At 34.8% G+C, this 26,243-nt stretch overlaps 1 protein-coding gene across 1 annotated transcript in view; it reads right to left on the reverse strand.

The window, feature by feature from the left end:
• The window catches only part of apd-3l (apidermin 3 like), a 28,873-nt gene extending 4,644 nt beyond the window's left edge, over positions 1-24,229 (reverse strand). Inside the window, exons 1-2 of the mRNA XM_011638878.3 lie at positions 23,760-24,229; positions 28-757 (exon numbers count right to left, since the gene is read on the reverse strand). Of these exons, the coding sequence (XP_011637180.2) occupies positions 28-39 (12 nt within the window). The 5' untranslated portion in view covers positions 40-757; positions 23,760-24,229. The remainder of the gene's footprint in view (positions 1-27; positions 758-23,759) is intronic.
• Between the last annotated feature and the right edge of the window lie 2,014 nt (positions 24,230-26,243).

Below are 26,243 nucleotides of genomic sequence, written 5' to 3' on the forward strand. Positions count from 1 at the left end.
CCCCCCCCCCCGTTATGGAATACTCACAAAGGCCTTCATGTTTGGTGTGTGTATTGGGCTGGTAGTCCGGTGAATGACTGACTTGGGCCGGGCCGGCGGGCCTTATATACGCCTAACTCTACTCTGGACACGCTCCACAATCACCATCCTTTCGAAAGCAAGCAAGGCGCTCCACCACCCTCCCTCCAGAAAAACTATAATCCACGTACCGCGTACCGAGCGGCCGTAGCGTAGCCGTAGTCCCACCACCTGGTTCGGGGGCGAAGGGGGGCTCCCCTTTATAGCGGCGTTAGATAAAGGTTGCCCGTTGTGAGTTGTATTCGGCGGCTATGTCCACGTCTAATGGTCGCAGCCTCCTACTCCTCCCGCCCCACCAGCGGCGGCGTTGGCCTACACGCTCGGCTTCTACGCGACGGGCCACACCAAGTGCAACCGAGCACCACCCGGGTTACCTGGTCATCTACGATACAACTCTCTTTCTTGCAGGCGTGGTGCACGGCATGCACGAACGTTGCATAGTTCGCACGGCTAACGCTTACGGCGGAGTCCTTTCCGGTTACGGTAGACGGCGCAGGTGCAGTGCTGACAGCAAGCAGAGCAATAGTAGCTCAGAATGATCATCACTTTAGTTAATTGGACAACTCTCGTCAGTGATGAATCGTTGTTCCGCGATTGCGAGATGGACTCACGTTTTAGATTATAGAGACAAACATTCCTTCATCGAATGAAGCGAAACTTCGGAGTGTTTCACGAAAGTCTGTGATATTCAGAAAAATCGATCGATGATAATTAAAAAAATAAAGCAAACAATTACATTCGTAGTAATTAATGAGCATAATAAGATAATATGACAGAGATGTTTTCTTAAAAATGATTAAAGATGGAATGTTGTAAGTCAAAATACTTCTGTTTCCTGGTAACTTTTTGACAAACTTTTGTCGAGGCAACATGATAATTAAATATATACTATAATCATTATTTTACTTTTTAACTTTGAATGATATTGGCTGTTAAAAATTGTGACGTTATATGATAAATTAATGCAATTTGAAGTTGAAGGTATTATTATTTTGTCGCAACTTTTAATGCTGAAGAAATCTGAAAAGGCGATTTGATGGAGAGTCACGAAGTTTGGTGAAAATGACGTCTTGACCTCGAGATCACGACGGGGATCTTCGGCTAATTGATAGCGCTGTGTAATGTACTTATTTCAACAGTGCTCGCTTTAAGATAGGTCGACTTCAATTTTCTACATTCATTTGAATGCAGACGATTTTTTGTTGCAAGGAAAAAGGTAGAAACCGGCAATGTCCGAATAACCGAAAGTTATTACTATTCATGAAAATCACTATCTGCACAATGTCCAAGTAAAAATCACGGTAACTCTGAAGTTTACATTTGGACACGAGCGGCTGCCACACGAAAAGTTCGTCTCATCTGAAAAAAGAAAGGAAGGAGATCCAAGAATGGTGAAGCATGGTCCTGATTACGGCCCACTCGTTACGTTAGAAACGAGACATTCGCATCGGAAAGGAGTTTCACGTTTGGCGCAAATGCTGATTCGTTCTAAAGAGTTGAAATTACAAGTCGTTGAATGGCCTTAAGAAAAAAAAAAAAAGAAACGAAAGACCTGAATTCTTTTCTAAATAGATTGCCTATCGCCTCCTTGACGCCACCGCAGCCGTCCGCTTGTTACTTATTACCTCAGCCTACTAATTTCAATTGCTACGGAACATTATGCTGGAAATCTAAGCTCACAAAATCTAAGAGACTTAAAGGGTTGTTTGTTACTGCGATCAATTGAAATTATAATCGCTATATAATTTGTTTATATCGAGATATAATTTGTCTATATTTATCTATACGCAACACTTCACATTCAAATTTCGTTTTCGTAGATTGCACTAATTAAATTTTCTGTTATACATATTATTATTTTAAAAAAAATAAATGTTACTTTATAAATATTATAGTCAATTCCACCTTTATTTATAATTGTAACACATATAAAAGTATCATTGATATTGATTATAATGATCTTGATTATAATAATCAGTCATAAAATTGGCAGGAATGTGAAAACGCCCAATTAAAAATGTTAGATAAGTTTATAAACATATAGAATGAATATATACGTGCATTGTAAGCATGTATATTAAAAATTGTTTATCATTAATCATAATTGAGATCTTTTAATTTGTTTCCATGCATATATATGAAAATTTTTTATAGATCGCCGCATATGTATGTATATCGCGCCGCATATTTCCTATATATATATATACTTTCCTTTTTTTAGCATACACTTTTCATAACTCGATATGTACGTAACAACAGCGATGAGCAATTGCTGATTAATCTCAACCTTAAAAGTGTTGAAGTGCAGCGCGCTGAAACGGAACGCGGCTAATTGCATCCGATTAATTATTTTTCATTTTCGCGTGATGCCCCGCTTATTATACAAGCCGCAATTTCTGCGGTACGCGAAGTGAAAGCCATTATATTATTTGGCGCCCGCGAAAAAATGTCGATCTATCGCGAAAGTTGCCCGTGCACGTAATCTTTTCTCGTTCGGCAGTCCTGACCGGTTTCGAATATATAAATCCGATGTATAACAGTTGCGTTTGGCTCTTGTCGGTCTCTCTCTCGAACGAGCTGATCCGGACAAACATTTCACGCGCGTAATTGTCTCATTAATCGATTAATCGTGCAATTATCTAATCAGTGGTGTTTCTCGCTTTTCTCGCATATCGATCCAGTGTACTTTGTCCGTAGCGATTGAAAGAACGAATTCGTGATTATGGCACAATTACGCGATCAACCGATCTCATCGATCTAACTTGTAATTTCGCTGAGTGCAGAACAATTATTAATTCGTTGTCTCATTTGAATGCAATGTTTTTGTGGAACTAACAATCATGCTCCACAATTACGACTTTTACGCTGTTGCTATCGGAATCAAAAGTCAGAATCCAGTTCCGCGATTGTTCTGAATTATTGAGCGATTTTCACAAATCGATAGAGTATCGATTGGCTCGCGTGATCAATATTCAGGGATACGCTTCTGTGATAAAACGACTTTCTCGGCGACGTGCAGATCCGATATACTCGTGAATCGAATCGAAATGGAGGTGCCGAGATTTACTCCGTTTGAAAAGGGGCGCGCGATATAGGATTACCTCGGTATTAAAATTATTTTATCGATAAAACTTTATTCACATAGTTTGATTTTTACAACGTACGAGACAATATATATATATATATATTCGAGATAAGCAAATAAATCAAAAACCATATGTAATAATTATAATTTATCGTAATTGTAAATTTCTCTGTAACTTGCTAATCACTTGCTAATAATAAATTACAATAATTTCCGAAATAGTAAAATTTATACATATACAATTTTAATAACAAATTATTTATTTAAAAAGTTAGTAATATCATTAACGATCACTAAACATAATATTTCATGTCTCGCACTTTAAAATCAATATACAGTTTTTAATTATTTTATTTTTTATTATTTCTTCTTTTTTACTAATTTCTTTGTATTCTCTTCTCATTAGTCTTCAACTCAAATTGATAACGAAGATTTCATATATATATGAATAACTGGTATTATTTATCGTGAATATCTTCTTTATCTAAAGCAAATATCCGATGTATCGTAATTATAACATGTCTTTTTTGCATCAAATACTACACGTACAAGCGCTCGTTCTCATCTATATTATATATTTATTTATTCATATCAGGAATTGCAATATCACGAGCGATGCATTCGCCGTGTACAGGTTTATGTATTCCATCCCTACATATCCAGCCTTGCCAGCTCAATTTTCAGCGAAGAATACCCCTCGCCTAAGGTGACGACTCGTGCACACATCGCTCTTCGCACACGCGTTCAGGCCTTCGTAACATTGCATTTGCAAAGCGATGCCGCGACTTCGCGCTGTAATATCTACGCCGCCGCCATCGCCGTCGTAGCAGCGATACGCATCGCGCTTTTGCTCCAATTTTTACATAACACGAGAATGTGAAATTGGAGAAATTTTATTCATGAAACAAAATGCGCGCACGGGCGTACGAGATCCAGAAGAAACTTCCTCCTATGTAATGTGATGGTGTAGCGCGCATACGCGTTACCAGTTACAGTAAACAAGTCGGCTCATCGATGAGCGAGCAAAAATGATTGCATATGCATGCTATATCCATCGCTCAATTAGCGCATTGAAAAATCTCCGTATCATCCTGCCTGCATTTCGCATAGCATTCATTCGGATGTTATACGTTTATTAGGGGTTTATTAGGGTATCGCATGATTATTAGTTGATTTTCCGCTTCCTTTGAGTGCACTTCAAGGAATAAACTAAATAAACAGAAGATAGATTTGTTATACATGTTTTTTTTTTCTATTTGAATTCTAGTCACTGTAAATTGCATTTATAATGGAAATTTCGTAGAATTAATCATTACAAAATTAGAGTTTGCTGGACTCGCGACAGTAATGCATTAATCGCTTTTAGGTTCAATTGGCTAAATGGATTTAACACAAGTCTGATCACTGATTGATTCATTAATAGATTCGAATTACTAACGTGCCGAGAATCAAGATTAACCTAATTTTGCTCTTAGGTTTAAATCCGCACGTTGCATTTGCATCTCGATATATGCAACATTGGATGATCCATTTGCTCACCGTTGCTACGCGTATTACCGAAACAGCACTGCATACACCCGGCTACGCATTCAGTATCAAGTGTTCGAGTAACGATCTAATTTACAAAACGCTTTCGCAACAAGCTATGAAATGAGAAAAAAAACCGCGGCGTATGTTTAATTATGCTATTTTACTGCGTCATTCAGGTCAAGTGAGTCCGTGCCGCTTAATGCATAGATAAGTTATTATGATTATAAGATTATGGTTTAAGTATACGTTATTGACGTATTTATTTTTGAATACCTCATACAATTGAAAAAGAAAGAATTTTCTTGCTGATAATGTTTATCTAACTGGATTTATATCGTAATAACAAATCATACATATATTGTTTTAAATATCTTGTTTTAAAATATTGCATTGAACTATAATTTTTGAAAAGTTTAATGCTTCTTAAAATTTGCAATTAAATGGATTATCTTCGATAGAATTTCACTGGTTGTATCCAGATATCATTTTATGTTGGCATAACGTACGAGTGAATTCGCGAAGTAGAAGTAATTGCAGTTTATGTCAATTCATTTCCTATAATATAACGCGTAATGGAACGGTTAACCGCAGTACTCCAACGCACGACGCTCCTTTAATGTACTAACTTTAATTGATTCAAGACCAAGTTGGAAACTTCGATCACTTTAATTTTAACGTGTTCACCTCGCTCATATTTCGCGCTTTGATAGCTTTCTATCTCGCTTAAAGTATACATTAGAAAGTTAAAGTCAGAATTATCAAATGGCAAATACCGCATTAAGCAATCATACGCTTTACAGCTGAAATCTACAATGATTTGTTCTCTCCAATTTTTATCGCGATTAAGATATCGAAAAAAGCATCTTGCGCCTTTTCGGTTGCCGCAAGGGAATATACAGCATTTCTGTCAGAACTTTATTTAAGTCCACTGCGTGCTCTCCATTTAAGAACAGCGATTTAAAATTTAAGTGCAAATTAAATTTTATCTCACCCGACAACCATCATTCGCGCGCTTTGACGTTAAGAGATGCTCTATAAGCTGCGCTTAAGTTTTAAGTACGAGCGTTACAGCATGGCTCTGGCAAGCGCGGCATTGTTACACCTTCAGTCACGTATCGCAGGTATCATCAACGTCGCCGCGTCTTCGTACAGGTATAAACTTTCAACCAAGTTGCAAGGATCTATTTGATGCTGAAAATTAAGCGCGTTCCTCGCCGCTGAACCTCGAGTAGATTTACCGCCAGCGGCAAACCACAAACGTGTTAAACAGTTATAAAATTTTTTAGTAGTTATGTCATTTTTTTTCTCTAATAAACTAAATAAATACAAGCGATACACCGATATTATGTCATTTAAGACAGCTATCACGGATATATCTCTTGTTTGCAAAGGCGCATTTTATAAAGACTATCTACCCTGAAAGAAAAAGATCTAATTAGAGAATACTTTCATTGAGGAAATATTGGAGGATTTTTTTTGAAAATGGATGAAAAGGAAAATGAGGAGGTCACAAAAGACGATGGATCAGCGTGAGCGATACACGCCTCCTTGCATTTTGTTGCACACCGTCGGCCAGGTTAAGAAAGTGGTCTTACGCAATAGATAGAGCGGGATAGTGTTGGGCTATCGTCGTGTTTCAGCACAGAAACTGCCCATCATTTCCGTGTTCTGCCAGCCGCTCTCGGTCTCGAGCGCGTTGATTTCAACGCGCCGCTTCGTACGTGAATATCACTTCATTGGATACACAGTGCATTCTTGTCGCTTACGTTGTGCATTTTTACGGACGATCGAAATGTGTCCGTTAGAATCTCTGTCCTATCCGATTTGACATTTCCCTTGACATATTAATAACGACACGTCTGAAGATATCATCGGCCGAATGAATTGCTTGCGTCAAAATCTCGTTCACGTTTGAGTAATAGTGGCGTGTGCTTTCGTCAAGTCGCATATTTATAAATAAGAGGATTAATTAAATGAAATTTTAATTAAAATCTTCACGGGATGAAAAGTGCGCAAGGGTGATTTAATACTATAAAAGAAACACCATCACGATGTAGTGATATGCTAAATAGCCGTAGTGATTTTAACTTGCGGTTGCACTGAATAAAAACTCTATACTCCTAACGTTTTTATCTCAGAAAACTGTGATGAAATTTTAATAAATTTTATATAATAATTAATTTAAAGTAGCAATAATAAATTATTAAAATTATAATAAATATATATTATAAATGTGTAATTTGATTTTTTTATGTTACATAAATAATTTATAATATTAATTAAAATAATAAAATATTAGACGACGAACAAATGACGAGATAAAAGACATTAGATCGTTAAGTTTTTTCAAATTCTTAAAAAGATTTTTTTCAATAACGTTTATAAATTGTTATGTGTTTGATATCCTTTCAAATAAGGAAAGAACATTATTCCACGTTTTCATTGATTACTGTCACTTTTTATATCTGGACGACCATTATTGAGAATTAAGAATATCGCCGCACATATTACGAGAGAGATTAAAAGAAATTCCACTATTGTTCTCAAAAAAGATAAAAATATATTGATTTCATTACGCTATATACAGTGCTACTAGGTTAAACCAAATGAAAGTCCACATATGTTTTCCTTTTATTTTATTTCATTGTGCAGCACACAAAATTGGTACGTAAATTCAGGAAATCTTTTCATAGAAGCTGGAAACCCACTAAAAAAATCTACTTATTACCATTTTTTTCGCTCTTTTTTTCTGTCGTTTTCACGGCAAATGTAACGTGAGAGTTTAGTCGAGCGACCACAGCGTCGATCGAGCGTTCATCGCAGTTACGTGCAAAACTTGCCGTCGCCGACGAAAATGAATTCGCATTGTGCTGGACATTTGCCAGAGAGAGAACCATCTAAAATGCCGATAATTTAATTTTTTAACGAACAGTATCGATACGCCTTCTAATTGGAACGGACGAGACGACGAAACGATCCGGGATAACGATCCGATAACATTTAACACTTCCCACGTCGAACCGCACTTACAATTCTCGACGGTATAACGGCGGTTCTGTCAACGTGTCAACTGCACTTTTCTACAATCACTCGGTATGAAATGATGTATGAGCGCGAATGTTGCGACAGTCCGTATACTTGTTTTGCAAAGGGATGTAAAAAAAGAAACTAGCGTAGAAAGTGTAGCTGAAAAGAACAGACTTCTCAGCAGCGGCGTGCAATAGCGGTGACCGGGCTATAATTTCCGTGTTCTACTAGCCGCACGGTCACGCATATTCACGCATATACTTGCATTAAACGTTGGTTTCGTCGTGGGACTCCCTATCTCGTTCTCTTCTCGACTAAACGTTTCTCCCGAAGCAACAACCACCGACAATTTGTACCTGACCCGACAGTCGTTATTCTCTCGGCCCAGTTGTTGCCCGACATCTTTAGCGTTAAGATTAATGCAGCAGTTTATCTTTTTATGTGATCTGTAAGTTTAGCTTTCTTGCAGTGGCGTAAATATATTCTGTTGCAAGAAGCCGTAGATATTTGTGGTGCGATTCTGTTTCTGTCAATGTATTTAATTGGCATAATTGAAATATATTATTATTACAAAATTGGAAAACATATTAAATAACATATTTTGTCATTATTGCATCATGAATAATCGTATTTCCTATAAAAGATTCAATGTCTTGTTTTATTTAACATGTGTATTATTTGCTCGTACATTTCATAATGTAATTTATTAATATTATTTGGATCAATAAACATGCCACATATAGCTCGTTATTTTATGTAATACATTATAAAAATGTTGAAAAGTATTTGCAACATTTCTATATACTTGAAGTTTCGATTTCATAGATCAAACTAATTATTTAATATTTATCTCGTTAGCTGCAATTTAAAATCGAATTGTTAATTATCGTATCAAATTCTTAATTACGCTAAAGAGAAAAAAGTATGTATACAATTTCTTCAAGTTAGAATAGAAAGTTCTATTCGGATATATCTAATCAATATCTGAGTCTAATCAAATTCAGGTACCCTCTTCAGATACGGCAGTCTTTGTAGCTATTCATTTGCTAAAACCCCTGTCGAGACAAGAATACAAGAATGTAACACTTTTCGGTCCATCTACGTCTGATTGCATAAGACACTTTATGAAGATTCATTATTAATCTAAAATTCTAGCAAACACATATATAAATATCATTTTATGATAATTATTAACAATCATTCAGATTAATTCAACGTATACTTCGTTCTGAATAAAAAAATATAAAATAATATAATTTTACTACAAAAACATTATACATTTGAATATATGTGTCCCATAAAAAAAAAGAAATTAAAACAAAGATATTAAAACAAAATTTATAAATATGCTTAAAAAGATTCTCTTAAATTTATTTATTTTTGTTTTGAAGGTACATTCGTTTTATAAGTATATATAAAGTTTATTAATAAATTATTCATATACTTTTTATACATCTTTATACAAAACATTTATAAACACTTTATACAAAACACTTATAAATAATGTTTTGTAATCAACGTAATTTTGATTGTTTTCATAGATAATAAAGTTATGAAGATTATATGAAAAATTATTAAATATCTTCATATATTATATATTTGTGATATAATGGTATATTTTGATTGCACAGATATAAAAGTATGCAGAAATGCATTTTAACTATACTGATTTCAAAATAAAATAGTATCTCACATAACATTTAAAAAAATTGTATAAGAAATAAATATGGCTATTATGCTTTATTAAATTGTTATATATCGAATTGTATAATTTTTGTTTTATTTAAGTTCATTTTGTATTTACGTATCAGAAAAAATTACGCAAGAAGAATTCACATAGTAAATCTTCTTTAAAAAAAAAAAACTGAATTATGTAAGTGTTCACATGTACATCGATTCTTTGATGCAGATTTCATAGAAAAAAATAAAAAGAAAGTAATTAAATCACTTTTACCTATACTGCTGTCGAGAGTCGACAGGCATCACGCGGTCATAAAGCCCAGTGTGATTCAGTGGTTAATTATCAATTCATAGTCACTCTGCAGGAAAGTGCGTTGTAGCAATGCTGGCGAGAAAGAGGTTTTCGGAGCGCATGCTTTCATTACTTAACTGTATTAGGAAATCCGCGTTTTGGCCCTTTCGTCGTGATTCGTTCGCTGTCAGCCTGATTAATTTGCGAGGAAATAGGAAATCGTGGCGCGTAATTTTCACGTGGCGTATGCCGGGCACGGATAAAATTGGCAGATAATTGCTCTGTTCCGATTATATCACTTGGGCGAGCCAGTACGTGAAACGACGCATTAATAAGTCTTTTCTAATAAGTATATATTTAAGGAAAGTATGTTAGGAATCTCTACGATTATGACCGCCGCGGAGTTTACATAAGCAGTGACAGAAACTTATAGCCGTTATATTACGCAATTATTAATTCGCAAGTACTATAATCAATTGCTAATCGACACAGCGTTGACTACGATTGGAAAATGATCAGTTACGTGTTTTCGTCCGACGAATTCCGACTTGATTTTTTTTTTGGATCTACTTAGCCTCCTATTTGTAACGCATTACATACGAAGGAAGCACACTCTGTAATTTCTGTCTGGACGATACGCACTCCTATTCTCATCTCTAATCGCGTTCAATGCTAACAGAGCATCGGCATTGAGCGGATGCGTTTAGCATTAATGCGCGGTATTGTGGTCGTATCGAGTGTTAATACGAGTAATGCTCATCGAATTCACCCCGAATCAAAACTCTTCATTACTGATTCTTACATTACATTACGATGTAATTACAATCGGCGCATATGTCTATCAAGGAGATATACATTGTACGTAAATTGTAAATTTTTACAAATTTTTTCGAGTAAGAGGAAAAGATAAAAAAAAGTTAAAAATATACAACGATTGACGATCAGTTGTAGACATGAAATAGCATTATTTATCTGAGAATATGCGCGTAAATAAAAGTATTCACGAGACTTTCTCGTCGATTAAGCTCGTTATAAAATTCCAATTTTCATTTAAACGGCTAAAACGTGAAAAAACAACAAAACGAGCTATTTAAACGTCATCTTCTGCTACTCATTAAACGCCTGTGTAAAATAAATTCTTGAACATTCAAGTACAGGTATGTGTAACGACCATGGTATGCTCAGAATGCCGTAGTTTCCTCTCGTTAATTTTTCATTTATGACAATATACCAGTTAACAACATGCTCTACAATACAGATGTGACATTAAATAATCTTCATCGCCATGCACTCGTCATTAAACAAATCTCTTTCTCCATTTTCTCAAAATTTCTTCATTAAAAAACTGCTTTGTAACACGCATACATAACGTTCTTTCTATGTAACAAATTACGCAAATCTTAAACACATATAAATTTTATAACGTAATATTATATTATACATTATCCTGAGCGTTACAATTACTCTTCGTTACGATCAGTTTTAAACTTTCACATCTACGTTGAGTGTTTTCTTATTTATTCATATTAATTATTTTCTCTATAAGAGACTCTGAAAATACGTTGAAACGTCATACTTCGAGATTTTCAGCTGAGATTTCGCATAATTCAAGTGCAAGCCGAACCGTCGCCAGCCGATCTTTCTCGCCTTGTCCGTTTGCCCCTCGTTTCTGATTTTTATAAATTAACAAATCGGTGTCGAATCGCTGTTCCGTGAGCAGGCGCGCACGCGCGCTTAGATACGCTACAATTCTCTCACATACTTGCTCGCATATTAATGATTCCAACGGGGCGACTTGGTTCGCGAGCAGGCGAGCGTAAACGTTGAATAATAACTGCATTCCGCGCACTGCACCGACCGGTTGGTCGTCGTCTACGCTGGTAGGCGCACGTTGCGTGTACATGCACGAGTGACAGCAGCACGTAGTATTGCACGCGGACACTGGTATATATATTACCGTGCAGAATAGTCGAGGAGCGTCTATTGGTCGCGCGGACCGCAACGCCGACGGATTTGCGTTTCGCTCCTCATCACTTCCGGTTTATACGCGACGCGAAACCACCGATTAGGGGCTAGTGTTAGGATATGTATGAAAAGTGATACTTCTTTCTCACAAACTGTCTAATTAATTTTTAATGCAAAAAATATTTAAAGTTGAAAGCAAATCGTGAAAACATATCTTTTCAATTAATTTTCCATGACTCCTTGTATGTACTTGAGTACGAGTTAATTCATCATGAATCATCGAAATCTTTTTTTGGAAATCTAAAAATCCAACGGTTCGAGTCATTGTTCGAGTCAATTTTGAAGATTGCTCTTGTATCAATAGCGGCGATATTTTTCTAAGAAAAAGGAAAAGAGAGATGAATTCGATCATTCAATTTTTGCAATTGATGTGTCATAGTGTATGAGGATGTACTCTTCCTAAAATGGATTTTTCCGATATCGATAGTCTTCTAGTTGCTCTTTAGTCCCATGTACACGTCATAAGAATCTCTTTTTATAGCGCTACTTTCTCTTAACGAGAAGGGCATACTATGCCGATATCGGAATACAGGGTTAACGGCGATGTCCGAGTCTCATCCCTCGGACGTCTCCAGACATTTTTATCCGCTATGTTGGAGATAAGACTCGTGTGGTGCGCGGAGCGGAAGCCGTTTCCCGAGATGACATGGTGAAATACAGTGGAAACCGATAAATTTCGAGAGCATGTGGTGCACTCACCGGCAGACACACATATATATATATATGCTCTCACTGGTCGCGCAATATCAAAATCATTTTGCAGCACGAATGATTTAATGTACTCTTCTCTAATATTCGATCTCCTTCCAAAAATGTCGTATAAATCAAGACAGTTATAAAACGCTCCGTGCATGAATCGCAGATTATCTTATTAACAATTTGCTGAACCTACAAGAAAAGTTAAAAATTGAATAGATAAGTTTTAATTAAAATTTTCTTTTTTTTTAAAGAGAAAACCTTACAGAAAAGGAAAATATATAGCAGAAGGGAAATATTTTTACAGAAATTGTCCGTGAACGCGACATAGCGTAATATTAAGAAATGAGTTTGGTAACGTAGTTAAATTTAGGTAAATTTAGGCAATTTGCGAATATTCACGTATGTACATCTGCTTATGTCACTATTTGTAGATTGAGACTGCAAACTACACTACAGGTATTGAGAATCGCGGTTCTACCGTTCACTCTCGCTTACCCGTTTACGATCGCACAAGATTCCACGTTCATATCTGATTTTCTCCATAATACCGCGTAAGAAAACGACTGCGACCGGTAGTCAACTAATTTTGCAGTTTTACGGGCCGGGACGGCTATTACTGCGTTATTAAGATTACCTTTCCTGTAGCATAGCATCCGGCGCTAAGTAATGCGCATTTCGGCTAACTGTAATGTTATGTCAGTTATTAATATCGCAATTTCTCTGACTCACATTTGCCGACCTTCCCATATATTATTCGTAAAGTCGTATTGTGTGTGACATACTTATAATCATAAAAAGAGCAACAAATAGAATGAGATTTTTCTCAAGATCAAACTAATTAATCGTGTAATCCTATTTGATAAAAAAAAAGCTTTCTACGGAGATCTCATTTTATTACACAAATAACAAAGAAAAATGTGAAGCTATGTTGGTACCAGTAAAAATAAAAGAGTTACATAAAACCGACATAAATATGATAATAGAACAATGTGCTGCTTTCATATGTTAAAATTAAGATAAATTCATTTAAAAAATAAATATTGAATGAGCCAAGACAAGGTAAATAATCGCTCCATCTACGAAGTTGAGAGAAAAGAGGTACAATCCAGCAGGTAGACAGTGCAGAAGCACACGAAACCTAAATTCCTCCCATCGCGTAATAGCTATTCTAACTAGAGTCCTAACGTCCGGATGATTACGAGCTATAAAATCTCAGGCAAAAACGCCTACTGCCTATTGCTCTAAATGTAAGTGAGAGATACGTTGAGGAACATTCTGCTCGTTTCTAGTGACGTAACTACGCGACGTTTTAAAGTGCCGCAAAACTTTCCCGGCATGCAGAAACTTTTGACACGGTGCGTTCGAGTCGTCGCCAATTTGCTAAAACTATGAGAACAGTTTGTCATACAATATTATCGTTCTAAAACGAGCGAAACTTCCAAAATAGAAAATTATGTAAAGCGAGTGTTTTTTTTTTTTTTTTTTTTTTATTCAATCTTCCATTTTTAATTTTGCATATTTTGCGAAAGAGTTATTATGCAAATGTATTTTTTGATACTTATAAAAATACTAAATAATAAAATATAAATTTAAAATAATGCTGTAATGCGTGACTTTTAAAAATAATTATACTAATTTTAGGTAATTAACGTGAGCTTTTTTGCCTTTCAAAACGCGCAAAATATCCACGACGAGAGCAAAATTATTCATTCGTAGCCGTCCGTTTCTCTTTTGTTTCTTTTTCTCCTCGTAATAATACGTTGCAACGTAATGCATATCAGTCGATAATGCATGTATTTGTGCGTCCACGAAAGCGGCAGTTGCCGTCGCCAAGTACGGCATCTTTCATTTTCCGCTACCTCCGTCGCGCGTTGACAAAATCTCAGTGTTGCTTCCAGAGTGGGACGATCTTTTATGCCTTAACGATCCATAAAGACTGTCGGAAATTGTCCATTCTATCGTTTCGCCGACGTATCCTTCATCGGAAGAAAAAAAAACGAAAAAAGGAAAGCACCGCGCGATGTCTCGTGAATAGAAACTTTTTATCGTAGAAATGCAATCAAAATTGATGTGGTCGCCGCAAGTCGTTAAGACAAGCATCATTTCAAAATATCAGACGAAGATACTCGATTTCCCGCTGGATTTTCGCTCGCGAATCGTAAATGCGGCCGATTTCCCTTTCGACTCGTAATCGTAACCGTCTCACTGCCGTTGTAGGTTAAAGCAGCAAATAACGAATAGCACTATCGATCGACCATTATCCACTGTACCTCGATCGCGATCGATAACGTCTGCGATTAGGCCGAATATCTATTCTATGGCGGTTCGGGTCCTTCCTGGTCGACGTAGGGAGCTTTTTATTCGGATACGATATCTCAAAACTCGAGGTTACTTTTCTAGTCGGCGAATTGAACTAGGAAATTCGATCTTTTTAAGCGAGCCGACAAATTTCTGTAGAAACATATAAACGTTCTTTAATTTTTTTTTTAAATAAACAAAAATCCATTAAAATAAAATCAAAACTTAAGGCTAGACGAAGAAAAAAAGTTGTTATCTTTTTAATTTGCCCCTTGGTGCAGTATAAATTTAGATCAAAGAGATTTTTTTTTAAAGATATTATATGAAGATTTTAAGGACATTTTAAGGATATTATATGGAGATTTTTAAATTTCTTCACACAATAAAGTTTTCCACATAGTTTAGATTATAAAGTGACAATGTTAAAGATAAAATTATTTTTGAAATTTCAAAGAATTTATTCTACGCTTTAATCATAAAATTTAAAATTTATTTTACAAACGTACTAATTTTTTAGTTTAAAGAATCTTTCTTTCAATAACATTTTAATATTACTTTTCCGGATTAACTTTGTAGCTTTGGAATTAGTATCATTTTCTGCCATTTTAGTAGTCCGGAGATCACTATGTATGCTTGATGAGCTTAAAGAGGATTTCTCTCAGCTAAATTTTCAGGATTTCGACTTCGTTCGTGGAGAAATTATGATTTATCTTTCTACATTCTGCAATAAGACTATAATAACAGCAAATGTCATTCAAATAATAAATTTAATTATTTTAAGAATATAAAGCTTATAAATTATTTTTTGTTTTTATGATAATTATTTTATATATATTTGAAGAATATTTATTAAAAAGCAATAACATTATTAGTAGACATCAAGTATTTTATTAAATAATTTGATGAATTGTACAAGTAAATGGATCGTTTCTTATGAATTAACATGTAATTTTACAGTTAAGATATTTTAGATTTGCAGAAGTAAGAAATCTCAAGGCTATAAACCGTAAAATTTAATTCCACGCTTTCACTTTATTATTACTTTTATAAGAATCACGCCCTAGTATGCAGTAATTTTATAATAATGTATATATAAAAAAATACTCTTGAATTTAAACAATCTCTTGAAATGTCAAACAATAGAGATTACATTGCATTTGACGAAGAATCCAACCCTGGCCTTGACTCCTTGGCTCCTACTCGCAACGCATGATAGAAGTGTGCAGCAATTGAAACTAGGATTTTCATCAGCCGTTTTCCTTTTCATGACGAAATTGTAGCGCGACTCTCGCGTACATTGCGACCAGGCAATGAACACGAGACCGATCACAACCAATCCCCTCGATAATTCGATCGGCGGAATAGGCCGGCCTGCTGCTGGCTCGCTCGTTCGCTCGCTCACCGTGTACTTTTTGCCCGATCCGAAGGCATTGTAAGCCGCTGCTTGCGCAATGATAGCATGCTTACCGCCTCGCTCCCGATAAGTTCATGCTATAGAATCTAGACTGAAGGCGTTACCGCATTTATATCTTGGTGATGCCTTCAGGAGTAGCGCGAGAATCGCCCTATTTGCACACGACCGGAAGCAACTGGATGACTCGTTGCCGGTAACGTAAATATCGTGGCGTAATGTTAGACTGTGCAATGTGAGCAAACATAGCGAGAAATGTCTACGGAAGCGTTTACGCCATAAACCGTGGTACGTATAACATGCATACATCGGCCGTGCACGAAAAGTACGTCGGACGTTGATACGAAATTTAACCCAAATCAGTCTGTTTGCTGAGTTATTATCAAATACCGTTGGAGATATGGAGAGAAGAAATATATATAAAAATATATATATATACGCATGAAAGCGCATTTCCTCCTTGCTTTACTTGCTATGAATTTGCAATAAACAGGAAGAGATTTTATACAACCGGAAAAGTGTTTGGTCTATTTAAAATGTAATAAAGATACAATAAATAGAAACGCAAAAAGAAATTATCTAGCTAAAAAAGTTTTTAGATATTTTGGATAATTATAAAAGGGAGATATTTTAAAGATTTTATGTTTTTAAATTTATAATTTACGAGCTTATAGAAAAATTTTATTTTGATATATTATCTATATTTCTTCTATCTTTTTCGAAATTAAAGATTTTTAAAATTTATTTAAGTTTTAATTATTTGTTATTTTTTAATTATTTTCTAATGCTCAGTTTTATTAAGTATTAATCGTTCAGATGCTCTAAATTTAGTTAAATCTTGGCTTTATACTGCTTTCTCTTCATTTCTTAGAAATCCTTAAAATTCACAATTGTTCAACTGTAAACTAAGCACTATGATACTTCAAAATGCATTCAAGATTTGAATGCTTACTTACTTTATATAAGAATTAATTGTGATTTGCAAATGGTATGTGTAAATACAATACAGAATAAATGTAATAAAATAGTAATAAAATTGTTGATTATTCTTTTATTAATATACGGTTATTAATTTATCAAAAATAGCATTATTTTTTCATTCTGTTAACTTCAAAATTTTTAAAATAATTCTGAAATATAAGCGGTGTTAATCGATAAAATAATTATTATATTTTTAGAAAATATAGTTGCGAACGGTATTTCATCTAAAAATGTAATAAATTTGTAGCGAAAATAAATATTGATATGTAAATCGATAAAGAAGTTGGTATAATCAATTTGTTTCTTTTGTTTTCTCTTTTTTTTTCTATTACTAATAATACAAAGTTTGATAGAATTGCTGAGTTTGATGATGCAAATATAATATCAATACGATTAAACTGCCGTTAATTAATGCACACGATCGACTCTCGAACAAATGCTTCGTAAAATTATACTTTGACCGAGGAAGTTGTTAGTGTTGGAGTTCGGGAGCAATTTTACGGTTTCACCGGAACATATAATTTGCTCAATGCGGTGCATAATATGCATTGTTGAAAGTTATCTTCTGAAAATAATGGTTACAAATAAGAATTAGGAAGAAAGCAAACAAATGTTCACGATAGTTTCGTAATCGAGAAAGAAATTTCTCAAACCGAGATAACATTTCCTAAACACATATTTACATTTTATATGTAACACACACACACACACACACACACACACACACACACACACACACACACACACACACACACACACACACCACACACACACACACACACACACCACACACACACACACACACACACACACACACACACACACACACACACACACACACACACACACACATATATATATATATTTTATATTTTACAATTCTATCACAATATCTCTGGAAATATATCTGGAAATATCTCTATTTTTATAAAATTAGACTAAGGATATTGATAAAGAATCATACGAGAATAAGCACAAGAATACATGGATTGCTTAATTTAAGAGCATTGTTCAATGAGATTAGAATAATAGTCGAAAGTCTCGCGCGGTTGCGAAATGTTATGTCTAAAAATCGAAAGTCTTATGAGGCATTGTATGTTTCCCGAAAGGCAAAAGCTTCATGCATGCATGCACGTTCTGTTTACGCCACGAGGCTGCGCTTTACAAGTCCGCTTTCTCCAGTGCGAGGAAACGATGATATATCGTTGATCGCGATTCTTCGAGGCAACTAAGCAAAAATGAGGGGCAGCTTCGATATCTCGAGTGCGCATCTTGACGTCGGGTTAATCGCCGCACATTTTCGCCTTCTCTTTTGTTTACGCACACATGGACGCAGTCGAATGTGCGTGCGTGCGTGCGTGCGTGCGTGCGTGCGTGCGTGCGGTTAGGTGCAAAAGAAAAATCCGCGGAATGCGCGTTACCAGTATTCATCGGTGAATGTAAAAACCGTGCTCGTAAATCCTTCCGAAGTGCTGTGTTACATGCCTGTCGGATGTACAACGCACAGCTTTTCGAATAACCCTCGAATATGAACCCGTCTCGTTTCGCGGATTATTATACGCGTATATTTTGTATCAATGTATTAATTCTTTGTTTTCTCCATTCGGGATATTGTGTAATACCGCAAAATTCTTGACTTTTAACATTACGCTTTTGTAAACCGTCACAATAGGTAGTTTTAATCACGTGGAAAATTAATTCAAAATGGAATAATGTTTGCCTACGTCATTTATCATAACAGCTATATTAAATAAATAGTTTATTAAAAAAATCTGATAAAAAAATAATACATCAAATATAAATCCATGATGAATATTAAAAAATCTAATAATTTATTGGAAGCCAAATTAATTTGTTTCGAATAAAAAATGGAATTCGGATACAGCTTATCAATTGACAGAGAAAATATCTAATGTATTTTTCAAATGGTGAACTTTCAAAATTACCACTAACAAGGTTACCACTAACAGGTTTTCTACAAGATTATCGAAGTAGCGACGATCCATCTAGTTTCTCCCTGGTGTCATTTAGAAGTTGTTGATATCACTCTTATCAAATGAAATATAACAATTATATTCTTCGCTTTTGCTTTATTTCACTTCCAAATAAAAGATGCAGTAAACAAGAAATAAATATATAACAGAAAACTATATAACATAAAATGTCACATGTAGACACATGTATGTGTCGGCGATTAATCTTAAATATAATTATTAAAAAAGTGTTTTGAAGCACTAAAATTTACAACTATCTCCAATTCAATAAACCTGGAGAATGCGTAGCAAACTATCGTAACAACAACAGATTACGATCAATGAAAATGAGCTATCATTGAGGTTACGATTATATAAAAATATGATAAAACCGCAAAGAATCCTGAATGCAAATTCTTATGATTAAATTACGTCTCCATAACGGGATATCTATATGTGCGTTTAAGAATAGTTTTACAAGTACGGTGGTTGGTGATCGGTACATCCATTAGAAAAGACTGACAAAACTTTAAATTATTTTCTCTGTTAAATCATCTTGAACAACGCTTAATATTTCGATCATATATTAAGAAATGCCTTTTAAGAATCTAATTCTTTTTAATATGCAATGTGATAGCATATTAAAAGCAATTAAAATGATGATACAAGAACCTTTTCTTGCTTTAATTTGTTATATCATTTATTATTTGTAATTTTATTTTATTTAGAATATTTTAGGTTAATAAATAATACATATATTAATTATGAATAGCAAAATATATAATTACATTCAAAAATGTAGAAAGGGATAAATAAAAGTTAATTTTCTGCAGTCATTTTAAAATCTAAAAGGATTCTAATTTAATAATTGTGTGTGTGTGTGTGTGTGTGTGTGTGTGTGTGTGTGTGTGTGTGTGTGTGTGTGTGTGTGTGTGTGTGTGTGTGTGTGTGTGTGTGTGTGTAAACAGCTCGTTAAATTTAAAATGTTTTGTCTTTGTAAAAATTTTATACTAAAAATATCAAGAGTCATTCGCATTTCTGTTTAAATTAAATTACAGTGAGTCCGACGTCCGACGAAAATATATTCGAGAAATTGCAAAACTATTTTCCAATGCTTTTAATAGAACGGCCGATGCGTGTAACGAGCGAGATAAATTCGCTTGTGCGTTGCACAAGTCGCGTCCCTATAAGTGGAAAACGGTGACTGTGTTCCGTCCGTTCGGAATTCAAAATGATAACGTTAAGTGTTCTAATTACGTTCCACGCGCCTGTTACCGCCTGTCGTATTTTTTATTTTTTCTTTCCCGGCTGTTGCGCCGAGAGGAAAGACCTGGCGAGATCTCTCCGCAGGGGATTCTTCCAAAACTGCAATTACGGAAGAAGTTGGCGACGATCATCCGTGCCGACGTTTAATTAGAATTTTATTAACACGAGTAGAAGCAGGCGTTTATGTGTTCATTTCCCACGGGAATTTCATGATTCTGAACAGTTCGAAGTACTAGAAGAAATTCGCGCGTGCAGAAAAAAGTGCATTCCTTGCAACTTGCAACAAATCGAATTTAAACTGTGCCGCCCATAATTTTTTATGGTGCACGCAGTTTCAAGCTGGATATTGAATTCTGAGGATTTCATTTAATTGATCTGTTAATGGGAGTGAGGAGAATTTCCGCAACTATAAACCCAATCCTGCGCGTTTAACAAAGGTATCGGGAAATTCTCAAAGGGAATTACATGAACCTAAACCCGTCATATCCCGCGCTAGTGGGAATTGATATACGCTACGAGTATGTGGTTTCATATGGCAGCTTTATATGATATGCAGCATAAAATGTGCTTATACAACCGTTATGGACGAGGGATGTGACTCTCTCGTAACTCGCTAAGCTTTTCCATCCGAAAATTACTATAAAAATTACTATGAGCGATCGAATGCAACAAGGAGAAAATAACTAAAATATTATTCCGTGGAAAGGCAAAGGTAATTTGATAATCATTATCATCAATTATCACATTGTAACTATTTATAGTTTAATCATATAGCAAGTTGCTATATGATTATAATAAACATGTTTAAATCAATATTTAATTAAATTTTTTGAGTTTTTAAATTCTATTTAAAGAAATAAAATTTATGTCATTAATCGCTCATGCAGATAAGAAATCACACGTAATCTGTAAATCTGCGCCTTTCTCTTCAATTCATAGATACTGAGATAAAACTTGGAAGTAGTTGTAAACTAACATATTGGTTATATTTAATTATTACAAAATTAACCGAAATTAATTTCAGTCGCTCTTTTTATTCTCAATTCATAAATATTCATTCTTTTCGGCGACGTTTTTCATCATTTGATAATCTAAGGACACGCGAATAGCTTTCGCCTAGCGACAGCAATTATACAGTATTTGCTATTAATATATCGAAGGTCGATGGCTATAATTTACGTGTATTATACGCGGCTTTCTACTTTCCATTACTGGCTCGCGAGAATCGGCCGTCCTTAGGAGGTTGCTTGCGGGTGAACATAGATTTTTTTCTCTCTTTCTCGGTAGGTCGCTGAAACCACACGCATCTAGATAGACACCATTAGGCTGACATATCTCTGTGCGCGGTGCACACACGTACGTATATGCAACGCGCGCTGGTTACTCGCTTCGCTTTTGCGTTACGCAAGAAACCACGCCTAAGTCCGGAGCTGGTCTCAGCTGAACTATCTTGCCCGCTACCGTGACTGCAGCTGCGATTAGAGAGATCGGGCACGGTAATCGAGAGATTTAGAATTCGAGTTTTTGCGGAAAAACGCAAATGTCATGAGTACCCACGCGCAGATAAACGATAGAAGGTAAATTGCATTATAAAAAATTTACAAATTGCATCCAAGTCCTTTCATCTTTTCTTTATTGCGCTTTCTCTCCCTCTAATTCCTTTAAATTACGACGCAAGAATAACGAGAAGGAAAGGAAAGCTTGATTGTAATTGTTCGTGTCGAAGGCCACAGAAAAATTCTGATATGCCAAAAAAAAGCTTCGTACTCGACTTTCTTAGCTTTGCGGGTTTTTCGCTCTTGATCTGTAATGAGACAAGAATAGCGAAGTTTTCACTGCGTTCACTCTTCAAGGAAATCGCTCACCTTGACCATTATGATATTAATCATGAAACTGCTTTTTACTATGCTTTTATAAATTATTTTCTTAGATAAGAATATGTCAGAATAAATTTATATAAAGTAAATGATAAGAACTTAATGCAAAAAATTAATTTTATTTGCAAATAGGAAATAAAAAATGTAAATTTAATAATAATTTTATAAAAGCAATTTCCTAATTTTTATCTTTAAACTCAAGTTATTTACACAAAAATGTTTTTTTATAATGTTATAATATATTTATTAATTTCATATCAACTTAATATTTAATTTACAAATAATATCTCAGCAAAATAACTTGTATATTTCTTCAAAGATATATTTATAGTTTTAGAAATCCTTATTAATTTGCAAAAGTAGAAAATTAAACTGTAGTATCAAGAGGATTTCAAATGAAGATCCAATCATGCAATCGAATTACTCATTATAATCCATATTAATTATTCAGAATCTATAGAAAAAAGAAATATCATTCAGTACTGCTAATGGGGCGAATTGGCTTTACAAAACGTTCTGTCACGAACATTTTGAATTTTGCGGCTGGCGAAATTCAATTGTGCTCACCATGCGCGAATCCGAGCTCGCAACGCCGCAAATGTTCACGTAAAAGGATTCCGCAGCGTTACGCAATGAAACGTTTTGCGATTCGTATTTTGGCAACGCATTCAGTTTTGACCGTTTGATTCTAACATTCCTTTGTAGTGAATATTTCTAAAAAAAGCAAAGCGTGATTATGTATTTTATATAACGCATGTATTAATTTCAACGATGGTTTCAACGAAAGTATGGATATACGTATTGGTGATCTCGGACAGAATGCGTCACTCAAGCTGTATATAGACTTATTTAGTCCCTAGAACAGGAGAACATGTGCTGCTCAAAGTTTCTCTATACTTTAGAAACTAAATCTATATACCAGAAATATGTATATATATATATTACGGAATATAATCATAACTTATAATTGCACCTCTGTGAAGATAGTACTCTATTCTCGGGTTTCGGGTTCGATGTAATTGATAGGCTTTAAAACTTTTGACATACTTTAAAAGAATTCCGATTAAATACAAAAGATAGAGAATTGAAGATGGAATGTCAATTTTATCAATAAATTGTATTATATTATCAGTTTTTCTCCCACGTGTATTCTTCATTTATTTAATTTGCGTTTACAAATAAATAATTAACATAAAAATTTACAAAATATTTAATCGATAGATTAAGTAATTATGTATCTGTTTCATATTATTATGAAAATATAAGATCGGTTTCTAGAATATCGCAAATCTTTGATAGTGAAATGAGAATTGGACACAAATGGTCAGATAATCGGCATGCAGAAAGTCGATGTTTCGGCGTAGTTACGTAGCTGCATGCATGGTTTGTTACGAGAAAATCCCTGCAGTTACTTCACTTGTAGTAACCCCACACGCGGCGGCGGAAGTCGGGCCGCGGAATTCATGCGGTCGGTCGCACAACGCCGATTGGGGTCGGATGCATTTATACGAAAATAAAAAAATGTATATATACATACGTGAGATTTCACTGGTGACCAACCGGTTCGACTTCCTAGCTTTCCCCCATAAAATACTCATTCTCACGCAAAATTATTGAATGGACTCCTAAATACGTTTTGAATTTCAAAAAACATAAAAATAGATAAAATGTCGCCAACATGTCTTGAAATATGTCTTGAATTTTTGAGCTTCCTTCAAACATCCTTCAGATATATTTTGAATATTTTGATGAGTTTGACTTGCATCTCTAATATAGAGAAGCTGTACATATCAAAATCCAAATATATCAAAATTGCATGTAAATTTGAATAATTTTTAATTTTCATTTAAAATCAACCACAATTTGTAACTTTAAAATTGCAAATTATTATTTAGATTGTTTTTATAATAGAATAATCTTTTAATCGCTGAATAAAATCGAACGTGCGGCAAATAAAATATTTGCGTTTACGCGGCGCACTCGTAACGCAGCGTATTACATAAAGGTTTCGGCGTGTGTCGACCACAAGTGAAATCGGACTGAATGCTAAAGCGGAAATCAAAGTTCAATAACTTCATTATTAACGAACGCGCACGATTGCCAACGAATTCCTCAACGCTGTGTAAATTGAACGTAAAACGTAATTTCACGTTATTTCAGCATAAATCGAGCTGTACATTTTCGATTTCTTTTTTATAAAAAAAAAAAAGGAACAATTGAAGCTTTTCTTTGGGTAAAACGCGTTTGATGTAAAACTCACATTGCCATGTAAAACAAGCCGCGCTTGAATGATAATCCGGTAAACAAAATTTTCAATAAATACAGTTTATCCCTATCACGTTTTCTATCGAGCCGATAATCTCCTTCGTCGCCCCTCCCCCTCCCCCATCCCTATCTACTTCCATGCAAATACATTCGCAATCAGCTTATCGGAGTTGCACTCGATTAACACTGGTATCCGTATAGACTGATGTCGGATTTCGGAGGGAAATTCAGATTTACGAAAATCGCATTTTTCTCGCGTCGGAGATAAACATGAAGAACCGCGTATTCCGAATCGAAGCGGCGGGGTTTCAATGACGGGACAACATGCTGCCAGCGTTATTTTGAGCCTATTTTTGTTGTGGTTCCATCAGTTTCGACGCGAGAGAACCCGAGATCTTTTCAACAGATCCAACAACGACTTCTATCGTCGCTGGCGTACCATGATATTTCAGCGTTGCGCTGGTTCCGTCACGCGTCAAATGCAGACAACTTGATCACGCGTCGCCTGTATTTTTCGTGGCTTTTCATGTCCACGGGAAAGTTAATCCGATTACAACACGCGGAATGATTTTCACAGTCCGCTCGTCACATTATTAGTTCAATCGGGTATGCTGTAAACATCAGGCATTTAATTATGCACATGTGTAGCGGCCGCCCTCAATAAGTCCCATGCGACTCGCATGCTTTTAGATGTTTTATTATTGAATTATTGATTTCGTCATTGACTTATTATGATTGATTAGTTTATGTGCGTTAATATTGAATATGTGTGGAAACATGAAGTTGTCAACTCAATAAACGAATAAAAATGTTATTACTTTTTTCGCAATAATTTCACGTAGAGTTTTTCATATACTTATACGTTTTGAATTTAATTGCAAAATTGTTATTTAGAGAGTAGAAAAAGGATGCTCTTCAAGGATGCTTTAATTCACAAAAATCGAGATTAATGCGTAAGCTTTTACTGAATGGAGAAAGTGAGAATAATAATTTGACAAAAAGCAATTAAGATAAATTTGCTACCATCTAAATATTTCTCGCTAATAAAATATTAATATCAGTGGCCATTTAATTAATACTCCTTCTACATTAATTTATATGAGATTACCAGATATATAAATTATTATTTTGAAAATATTCTATCAGTTTAAATGCACTTAATATTACCTCTATAAATTAATATCATAAAGTACTTTTATATGAAAACGTACGGCTCAATTTATCTAAATAACAAAAAGATTCCAGTAGCTTTATTCCCAAACCTATCACTGATAGTTTTATTATCCATTGCAGAACGTTGCACTTTGTGCAACTAAAAAACGCAAATCGGTATCCAAAACTGAAGCTTTCAAAAATGTATCGCAGCAATATACGATACGTTGAAATTTCCACTCTGCAATCTGCAATCCAGATGTAACGATTCTCTCTAAATTCCAGAAAATCATATTTGATTTGTATGTTACAATTTTTTATCATTTATTTACCACAGTACGCAAGAATTGTAGAAAATATAAAGCCAGTTATTATACTGTATTGATTTTTCAATCGACTTTTCAACCGATAAACTGGTTTTTCGCGTATTCAAAAATTACATTTTTTTTAGAATTATTCGCATTATTTATAGTTGATATATATCAGTATTCAAATAGCATACCTCATATTTTCACATTAGTACGTAATTGTTCGTATAATTTCATCATTAATAAAAAGATTAGTTTTGCACATTATTGTATTTCAAAATAGTCAGCTATTTTAC

This window comes from Pogonomyrmex barbatus, unplaced genomic scaffold, assembly GCF_055798465.1.
Source record: "Pogonomyrmex barbatus isolate J1 unplaced genomic scaffold, ASM5579846v1 scaffold5, whole genome shotgun sequence".
NCBI classification, from domain to species: Eukaryota; Metazoa; Arthropoda; class Insecta; order Hymenoptera; family Formicidae; genus Pogonomyrmex; species Pogonomyrmex barbatus.